This window comes from Leucoraja erinacea, chromosome 38 (assembly GCF_028641065.1).
Source record: "Leucoraja erinacea ecotype New England chromosome 38, Leri_hhj_1, whole genome shotgun sequence".
In the NCBI taxonomy this organism is placed as follows: domain Eukaryota; kingdom Metazoa; phylum Chordata; class Chondrichthyes; order Rajiformes; family Rajidae; genus Leucoraja; species Leucoraja erinaceus.
The window spans coordinates 6,493,927-6,504,512 of record NC_073414.1 but is presented as its reverse complement, the minus strand read 5'-3'; the positions used below and the strand labels follow the sequence as shown (position 1 = coordinate 6,504,512).

The 10,586-nt window shown below is 49.2% G+C and overlaps 1 protein-coding gene across 1 annotated transcript in view; it reads right to left on the bottom strand.

Annotated features, from left to right (window-relative positions):
* LOC129714196 (transforming growth factor beta-3 proprotein-like) overlaps positions 1-5,270 on the bottom strand; it is a 47,374-nt gene extending 42,104 nt beyond the window's left edge. The window contains exon 1 of the mRNA XM_055663717.1: positions 4,479-5,270. Coding sequence (XP_055519692.1) covers positions 4,479-4,803 — 325 coding nt within the window. The 5' untranslated portion in view covers positions 4,804-5,270. The remainder of the gene's footprint in view (positions 1-4,478) is intronic.
* Between the last annotated feature and the right edge of the window lie 5,316 nt (positions 5,271-10,586).

Here is a 10,586-nt window from a genome sequence, read left to right as displayed (position 1 = left end):
CCACCCGAGTCTGAAGAAGGGTCTCGACCTGAAACGTCACCTATTCCTTCGCTCCATAGATGCTGCCTCACCCGCTGAGTTTCTCCAGCATTTGAATCTACCTTCTGACGAAACATTCTTTAATTCTGAACCAGGCCCTCGCGTCCTAGACTCTCCCACTAGTTGAAACACCCTCTCCACATCCACTCTACCCAGGGCTTTCACTGTTCAATAAGTTTCAATGAGGTCCCCCCTCATGCTTCATTAGCCTCTTCCGAGCCCAGCATTTTGTATAGACACAACGAACTACAGACAAAATGTGGAGCAAAGAACTGCAGATCCTGGTTTAAATGGAAGATAGACTCAGATAGACAACGAATTACCACCGAGTAAAATCATGAACACACCAGAAAGTGTTGGGGGTACTCGGCAGATCAGGCAGCATCTGCTCCTATAACATATGAACCTATGTTTGACCATCACAAAGGCAAGGTATTGGAGTCCCACTTACACTGAGGTACGAATTGGCCAACCCAACAATTTGCAAACTCTTGGGACACAAAGTGCTGGAAGAACCCGGTGGGTCAGGCAGCATCTATGGAGGGAATGGACTGGTCGCAGACTGATGGGCCCGTTCATTCCCTCCACAGATGCTGCCCGGCCCAACCCGAGTTCCTCCAGCACTTTGTGTTTTTCCCTCAAGTTTTCCAGCATCTGCAGTTCCTTGTGCCTCCATATAATTTAATGCAGCGAGGTACAGTGAAAAGCTTTTTGTTGTCGTGTGCTAACCAGATAATGCTGGAAGGGCAGACGATGGAGTAGAACAGGAACATGTATTATCAACATCACCTGGAAGATGCTTGGACAGGGTCATGGATAGGAAAGTGTTGGAATAGGTCTGAAGAAAAATCTCGACCAGAAGCATCACCCATTCCTTTTCTCCAGAGATGCTGCCTGACCCGCTGGTTACTCCAGCATTTTGTGACTATCGTGGATAGCAAAGATTTAGAGGGACATGGGCCAATGTTGAACACATGGGACTAGCTTAGATGGGACGGAGTGGACCAGTGGAGCCAAAGGGGCCCGTTTCTGTGCTGTACAAGTCTATGACTTTGACAGGGAGGGGGCAGAAGGGCTGAATGGCCTGCTATTTATGAGCTTCATTGGTATTTCTGAACCACCAACCTATTTCAGGTAGGGAAAAGCACTGGAGAAACTCAGCGGGTGAGGCAGCATCTATGGAGTGAAGAAGATAGGCGACCCTTTTTCAGACTGATGTGAGGGTGGGGGGGTGGAAGGGGTGGGGGGGGGCCCCTCGGGCCTGCACCACCATTCAATATGGGCTGGTGTACCCCGGTGCCTTCTCTCCATACCCCTAAATCCCCTTAGCCACAAGGGCCACATCTAACTCCCTCTTAAATATAGAAAGGAAGAGTCGGAGACAGTGGGCTGAGGGAGAGAGTCACCAACAAATGTGGGTGGGACTGAGTCGGCAGCTCTACCGACTCGGCCATTCACATCTGCAGCAACTAGGGGGCGCAGCGGTAGACTTGCTGCCTTAAGAGACACGGGTTCGATCCTGACCACCGGATCTACAGGTTTTTGTGGGTTAATTGGCTTTGGTAAAGATTTGGTAAATTGCCCCTAGTGTCTGTAGGTTAATGTTAGTGTAGACAACAGTATTGTAGTGTAAATGTGTAGGAAGGAACTGCAGATGCTGGTTTAAATCGAAGATAGCACACAAAAAGCTGGAGTAACTCAGCTGGGACAGGCAGTATCTCTGGGGAGAAGGAATGGGCGACGTTTCGGGTCGAGACCCTTCTTCAGACTTCTGTAGCATAGTGTGATCGCTGGTGGGCTGAAGTCTGTCTAGTTTTTACTGTGTAAGAATGAACTGCAGATGCTGGTTTAAACAAAGTTGGTTTCGGTCTGAAGAAGGGTCGGGACCCGATACGTCAGCCATTCCTTCTCTCCAGAGATGCTGCCTGTCCCGCTGAGTGACTCCAGTTTTTTTTGTCTACTACTCGTGTCTATGTTCTACTGGTAGTTCCTTCCTAACACGGTCACTGCTCAGAGGCCAAGGCTTTTGGCAGGAGACCCAGTCTGGGGTCCCACACACACACACACACACACGCCCTTCCCTCTGCCAGCAGCCCACACAGATCTCCCAGTGAGCTCTGACAGTGCGCGTTTCCCTGCAAATCTCCTGGGGGGAAGATTGCTTCAACCACTATAGATGCTCCACCTTTCCCCACCGTGGCCATTGCAAGAAGCGGAGGTCCCGCTGTAGAGGGGCAACGCCAACAGAAACAGTGTCGTGTCACCTTCCCCGACAACCCTGCTGCTCTGAGTGTCTGGTTGTCTGACCTCTGTCTCTGTCTGGCTGCCCATGTGTCTGACTCTGTGCGTTGTCTGTCTGAATCTGTGTGTCTGTGACATTGTGTCTTGACCAGAAACGTCACCCATTCCTTCTCTCCAGAGATGTTGCCTGTGCCTGTCCCGCTGAGTTACTCCAGATTTTTGTGTTTGTCTATTGTGCCTTTCTGCTTGCTCCTGTCTGTGACTCTGTCTGTCTGTTAGTCTCTGCCCGTGTGTGTGTGTGTGTGTGTGTGTGTGTGTGTGTGTGTGTGTGTGTTCTCTGTCTCCCTCCCCTTCTCCCCCTGTCTCTCCCTCGGTGTGTCTCTGTCTCCCCTCTCTCTGCCCCTCTCCCTCACTCTGTCCCCGGATAGCAGGAGAGGGAGGGAGAAAGAGAGGAGAGAGAGAGAGAGAGAGAGAGAGAGAGAGAGAGAGGGAGGGAGAGAGAGGGAGAGAGGGAGGGAGAGAGAGAGAGAGAGGGAGGGAGAGGGGGAGAGAGGGAGAGGGAGAGGGAGAGAGGGAGAGGGGGGGAGAGGGGGAGAAAGAGGGAGAGAGGGAGAGGGGAGAGGGAGGGAGAGGGGGAGACGGGGAGAGAGGGAGAGGCAGAATGCGACGACTTTAGGAAATACTAACCATGGAGTCATTCATTGTGGAAACAGGCCCTTCGGCCCAACTTGCCTATGCCGACCAACAGCTCCCATCTACACTTGTCCCACCTGCCTACATTCGGCCCATATCCCTCTATTTTTTTCCTATCCATCTCTAATTTGCGAATCTATTGGAGAATTTATTCCACTAAAAGGCAGTTCCTTCTTCAGGGGGGGGGGGGGGGGGGGGGGGGGGGTTGTGGGGTGGGGGGGGAAAAAGGGGGGGGGGGGGGGGGGGGGGGGGGGGGGGGGTGGGGGGAGAAAGTTAAATGCTTTAACTTCGAACAGAGATGCCCGGCCGATGTTGGAGTTACTCAGCGGGACAGGCAGCATCGCTGGGGGGAAGGAATGGGTGACGTTCCGGGTCGAGACCCTACTTCAGATAGAGTGTCAGGGGAGAGGAAGATACAGAGATAAGGAAGTGCAAGGTGTGAAAACGAGACATGAAAGGGGATAGCGATCAGGGAAATTGTTAGCTAGGAGAAGGAGACAACAAAGCAAAGAGGGATAAATGCAATCGGGGGGGGGGGGGACTGGGTCGGAGAACTGGGAAAGAGAGGGATGCAGCAAGGGTTATGATTTGAGAATTAAGGGACAAATGTTTAGGGGTAAAATGAGGGGGAACTTCTTTACTCAGAGAGTGGTAGCGGTGTGGAATGAGCTTCCAGTGGAAGTGGTGGAGGCAGGTTCGATTTTATCATTTAAAAATAAATTGGATAGGTATATGGACGGGAAGGGAATGGAAGGTTATGGTCTGAGTGCAGGTAGATGGGACTAGGGGAGAATAAGTGTTCGGCACGGACTAGAAGGACCGAGATGGCCTGTTTCCGTGCTGTAATTGTTATATGGGTTAAAGAAGGAACTGCAGATGCTGGAAAATCAAAGTTAGGCAAACATGCTGGAGAAACTCAGCGGGTGCAGCAGCATCTATGGAGCGAAGGAGATAGGCGACGTCTATTCAGTCTGAAGAAGGGTTTCGGCCCGAAACGTTGCCTATCTCCTTGGTTATATGGGTTACTTGAAGTTAGAGAAGTCAATATTCATACCGCTTGGGGTTCTTGGTTCTCGGTCCTCCAAAATATTCCAAATGGAATTTAAACTGGAGGTGGTGGAGGGTAGGACTTAAGCCAGAAAGCTGTCCGGGCGAAATGTGAAGGAAGGAACTGCAGATGCTGGTTTAAACCGAAGATAAGACACAAATTGCTGGAGTAACTCAGCTGGGACAGGCAGCATCTCTGGGGAGAAGGAATGGGCGACGTTTCGGGTCGAGACCCTTCTTCAGACTTCTGTAGCATAGTGTGATCGCTGGTGGGCTGAAGTCTGTCTAGTTTTTACTGTGTAAGAAGGAACTGCAGATGCTGGTTTAAACCGAAGATAAGACACAAATTGCTGGAGTAACTCAGCGGGACAGCCAGCTGTCCCGCTGAGTTACTCCAGCATTTTGTGTCTGTCCAGCGATACGCGAGGCGGGCACTAGGACCACGCGTGGCTACTCACATATGGGCAGCAATGTATCAAAGCGATGCACTTCCTTGGCGTAGTAGTCCGCTGTGGTCTCAAAGACCGCCTCCTGCTCCCTGCCCAAGTCAGCCAGCAATTCCTTGGTGCTGTTGTACAGGCCCATCGCCTCCTTGGTCACGGTCACCTGCTCGGCCACGGGGGTGCTGGAGAGTTTGAGCTTGCTCAGGATCTGGCCCCTGATGGCCTCGATCCGCTTCTTGCGAATCTGCTCCATGTCAATGGTCTTGCAGGTGGACATTGGCCAGGAGACGGGGAGGGAGTGGAATAGGGCTACCAAGCCGAGCAGCAGCCGCAGTTGCATCCTCGTCCCCGGGGGTGGTGGTGAAATTGACAGGGAAATTGACACCTCGAGTTGCAACAGCGATGAAACGGGAACCAAGGTTCAGCAGGAGTACAGCGTTGGTTTAAGGCTGTAAATCAAGTCTGAACCTCTCTCTCTCTCTCACACACACACACACACACAAGACTGTTCTAGTCTATCTGCCTGTGTGAGATTCCTGCCCGCCTGTTAATCCAAGCAGCACCCGGAGCAACTTTCTCTCAAAGTGTTGAACTGGCTGCAACAGAGTCGGTGGCGGCGAGTTCCCCGAGTCTCATAAGCTTACAAGAGTTGAAGACTTTATAAGTCGGCCGAGAGCGGGCCCCGCCCAGGAAATGGGTGGGTTAGCTAGTGCTGTGGTTTTAGTTCTCTGCGCTTGTCTTACTAATAAGTGTCTGCACAATCATTTCCTTCAAGCATCATGTACTGTACATGCGATGGATGTGAAACATGCCAAACGCGCAGGCACTTCGCGTCAAATGTGGATTTCTATAGCGCTATCAGGCACACAGAGCTGTATCAGAGACAGACACACACAGAGAGTGTGCTGGAGTAACTCAGCGGGCCAGGCAGCATCTCTGGAGAACATGGATAGGTGGCGTATCGGGTCGAGTCCCTTCTTCACACTCCAGATACTCCAGCACTTTGTGTCCTTTCGTGTATCAACCAGCATCTTCAGTTCCTTTATTTATTTAAGAAACATAAACATAGAAACATAGACAATAGTGCAGGAGTAGGCCATTCGGCCCTTCGAGCCTGCACCGCCATTCAGTATGATCATGGCTGATCATCCAACTCAGTATCCTGTACCTGCCTTCTCTCCATACCCCCTGATCTCTTTAGCCCCAAGGGCCACATCTAACTCCCTCTTAAATATAGCCAATGAACTGTGGCCTCAACTACATTCTGTGGCAGAGAATTCCACAGATTCACCACTCTCTGTGTAAAAAATGTTTTTCTCATCTCAGTCCGAAAAGATTTCCCCTTTATCCTTAAACTGTGACCCCTGTGAAGAAGGAACTGCAGATGATGGAAATTCGAAGGAGCTGGAAATTCGAAGGCATCATGGAGCTGAAGGAAATAGGCAACGTTTCGGGCCGAAACCTCAGATTTTTGTCTGTTCCTTGTTTCTACAAAGCAGACCATTCATAGAAACATAGAAGGAAATAGGTGCAGGAGTAGGCCATTCGGGCCGAAACCCGCCATTTAATTGATCATGGCTGATTTTTCCCGTCTATCTTCAGTTCCTTGTCCCCTTGGCTCTACAAATATAGCCAATGAACTGGCCCAACTTCGGCCAGAAGTTCCAGAGATTCAGAGATTCACCACTCTCTCTGTGCAATTCTGTGCCGAACATGATACCAAGGTAATCTAACCTTCTTGCCTATACATGATCCATATCCCTCCATTCCCTGCATATCAGGGCCCATCTTGGGGTAGGAGATTGCAACCTTCTCCTGGTCCGCCCTGTTTCGACGAATGCAATCAACCCGGCGTGCACAAACAAAGGGTAGAGAGGGACGGGGGGGGGGGGAAGAGAGGGATGGGGGTGGGAGGAGGAGGGGAGGGGTGAGGAGAGGAGGGAGATGGAGAGGGGGAGGAGAGAGGGGGGGGGAGGGGAGGAGAGAAGAGGGGGAGAGAGGTGTGGGGGAGGGGGGAGATGGGGTACCACCGTGAGGTACCACCTCCAGTTTAAATTCCATTTGGAATATTTTGGAAGACCAAGAAACCAAGAACCAACCAAAAAGAAGATCAAATAGAACAAGTTGTCCTACAACTTTAGGCTGTGCACGCCATAGGCAAGAAGCAGATGCCGGGCCCATCTAAAAGTCTCATATGCCACCATTGAGGTATTGATTGGTTATGTAATTTCACAGTGCCAACTGGCACATGTGACAAATAAATGTATCTTGTATGTTGATTGTGATCAGCCATGATCATATTGAATGGCGGTGCTGGCTCGAAGGGCCGAATGGCCTATTGCTGCACCTATTTTAAAAATATATTTCTATCTGCCTCCACAATCCCTCCCCCTCCTCCCCAGTCAGTATGTTCCAGGCACCCACTACCCTCTGTGTAAAAACATGTTCCCAATGTTGGGGGGAGTCCAGAACCAGGGCCCGCAGTTTAAGAATAAGGGGTAAGCCATTTAGAACGGAGACGAGGAAAGACTTTTTTCACACCGAGATTTGAGAGTCTGTGGCATTCTCTGCCTCAGAGGGCGGTGGAGGCGGGTTCTCTGGATACTTTCAAGAGAGAGCTAGATAGGGCTCTTGAAGATAGCGGAGTCAGGGGATATGGGGAGAAGGCAGGAATGGGGTACTGATTGTGGATGATCATCCATGATCACATTGAATGGCAGTGCTGGCTCGAAGGGCCGAATGGCCTACTTCTGCACCTATTGTCTATTGTCTGCAGTTCCTTCTTCTTCTTCTTGCGTATGGCGTGCACAGCCTAAAGTTGTAGGACAAATTGTTCTAATTGATCTTATTTGATTGTGCACGTCAGGCTGATTGCATTAATTGAAACAGTGAATGTTGCAATCTCCCACCCCTGCCGTTCCTCCCTAAATCACCTATCACTTAATTGGTTTTGTCCCGACCCCACCTCTTTACCATTCGAATACAATCACTCTGAAGTAGGGGCCTGGCCAAACGCCGCTTGTATGTTCCTTCCGCAGATGCTGCCTGACCTGCTGAGTTCCTCCAGCACTTTGTATTCTACATCGGATTCCAGCATCTGCAGTTCCTTGTGTCTCCAGCCTGTTGTAGGAGTGGGAAGGAAATCACCTGGCACGGACTTCAGGCACCCGCTTGCTATCTGTTGGTCTGTATGTGTCTGTCTGCGTCACTCTCTGTGTCTGTCTGAGACAGGACTATCCTCCCACTGTCTGTAGTCTGATAGAGGTAGATTAAAAATATGACTGTCAGACAGTCAGAACTTTTTTCCCCAGGGTGGGAATGTCAAAGACTAGAGGGCATAAGGTGAGAGAGGCAAAGTTTAAAGGAGATGTGCAGGGCATGTTTTTTTTTAACTCAGAGGGTAGTGGGTGCCTGGAATTCGCTGCCAGAGCTAGTGGTGGTGGAGGCATTACAAAAGTGGTGTTTAAGAGGCTTTCAAATAGGCTAGTTAGTTAGTTAGTTCTCTGAAGAAGGGTTTCGGCCCAAAACGTTGCCTATTCCCTTTGCTCCCGCAAAAATGCTGGAAGGAAATAGGCAACGTTTCGGGCCGAAACCCTCGGGTTTCGGCCCGAAACGTTGTCTATTTCCTTCGCTCCATAGATGCTGCTGCACCCGCTCAGTTTCTCCAGCACTTTTGTCTACCTTCGATTTTCCAGCATCTGCAGTTCCTTCTTAAACAATAGTTAGTTATTTAATTTAGTTTATTGCCATGTGTACCATGGTACAGTGAAAAGCTTTTTGTTGCGTGCTAACCAGTCAGCAGTAAAAAAAACAATACATGATTACAATCGATACCATGTACAGTGTATAGATACATGATAAGGGAATAATGTTTAGTGCAATATACAGGGAGTGGACGGATATGGATCACGTACAAGTAGAAAAGATTGGTTTCACTTGATGTCATGTTCGGCATGGACATTGTGGGCCGAAGGGCCTGTTCCTATGTTGTCCTATATTGTGTTCTGCTCTACAGGGGGTTTGTCATTCATGGAAACATAGAAATTAGGTGCAGGAGTAGGCCATTCGGCCCTTCGAGCCTGCACCGCCATTCAATATGATCATGGCTGATCATCCAACTCAGTATCCTGTACCTGCCTTCTCTCCATACCCTCTGATCCCCTTAGCCACAAGGGCCACATCTAACTCCCTCTTAAATATAGCCAATGAACTGGCCTTGACTACCCTCTGTGCAGAGAGTTCCAGAGATTCACCACTCTCTGTGTGAAAAAAGTTCTTCTCATCTCAGTTTTAAAGGATTTCCCCCTTATCCTTAAGCTGTGACCCCTTGTCCTGGACTTCCCCCACATCGGGAGCAATCTTCCTGCATCTAGCATGTCCAACCCCTTAAGAATTTTGTAAGTTTCTATAAGATCCCCTCTCTGTCTCCTAAATTCTAGAGAGTATAAACCAAGTCTATCCAGTCCAACCATCGTGGGTAATGGTGTATCTTTCATTCAAAATTTAGAACAGAAAATGCCTGAAAATGCCGTAGATAGTTTTCATCGTAGTCGAAGGGAGGTCGAAGGGAGGTCGAAGGAGGTCATCTTCACTCTCCACTATTCGGTGTCCAATTTTCCCGAAGTTAGTTGAAGGAGGTCTTCAACATGTCATTTTTTCGAACTCTCCTAAACTCTTCTAAACTCGCCAATTAGGTCGCCCAAGTGGGACAGCCCCTTAACAAAAGCTGTACCTTGGTACACGTGACAATAAACTAAACTGAACAATAATGATAGTGTACGGGGTGATGGGTGATCGGCACGGACTCAGTGGACCGAAGGGCCTCTTTCTGCGCTGTATCTCTAAAAAAAGATAGATATAGAGAAAGACTTAAGAGATACCTGTGGGGCAACTTGTTCTCACAAATGGTGATGTGTGTATGGAATGAGCTGCCAGAGGAGATAGGTGAGGCAGATACTATAACAACATTTAAAAGACATTTGGACAGGTACATGGATAGGAAAGGTTAAGAGGGATGTGGGCCAAACGCGGGCATGTTGGACTAGTGTAGATGGGGCATGTTGGTCGGTGTGGGCAAGCTGAACCAAAGGGCCTGTTTCCACGCTGCATCACTCTATGTGACATTGGAAGAAGTGTGAACAGGGTCAATGTAACTGGAAATAGCTGTGAAACAAATATAGGAAGTGTGACAGGGAGAACTGCCACAGAAAATCCATGCAACATTATAGGAAGTGTTAACAGAGTAAATAGCCCTGTCCCACGGTGCGAGTTCATTCCAAGAGCTCTCCCGAGTTTAAAAAAAAATCAAACTCGTGGTAAGCACGGAGAATGAACGTAGCGGGTACGTCGGAGCTCGGGGACGTCTCTTAGCGGCTGGTTACGCTAATGGCAGGTACTCGGGAAGACTCGCTAAAGGCAGGCAAGCACGGGAAGATTCGTGAAGAATTTTCAACATGATGAAAAATGTCCACGAGAGCCCTGAGTACCGACGAGTGGCCATTACCGTAAATCTCCGAGTTCGAATCGGGGCAAACTCGGGAGAACTCTTGGAATGAATTCGTACTGTGGGACAGGGGTTTAAGTATTAAATGAAAGTAGGTGCGGTAGTTACAGCAAGTGAAAGGGGAACGGTCTCAGTGAGGGATAAAATGGAAACTGGCCCTTCAGCCAATCGTTACCACTGGTGGGAGAGTCTAGGACTAGAGGGCGCAGCCTCAGAATTAAAGGACATTCCTTTAGGAAGGAGATGAGGAGGAATTTCTTTTGTCAGAGGGTGGTGAATCTGTGGAATTCTTTGCCACAGAAGGCGGTGGAGGCCAAGTCAGTGGATATTTTAAAGGCAGAGATAGATAGATAGATTCTTGATTAGAATGGATATTAGGGAGAAGTCAGGAGAATGGGGTTAGGAGAAAGAGATAACTCAGCCATGATTAAATGGCGGAGTAGACTAGATGGGCCGAATGGCCTAATTCTACTCCTCTCACCTTACGATCATTGGGATGTGGTAGAAATGCGGATAGAAGTATTTAAAACTATGGGAGACACAGATAGGGCAGACAGTCAGAACCTTTTTCCCAGGATGGAAATATCAAAGACACGAGAGTATGGCTTTAAGATAAGTGG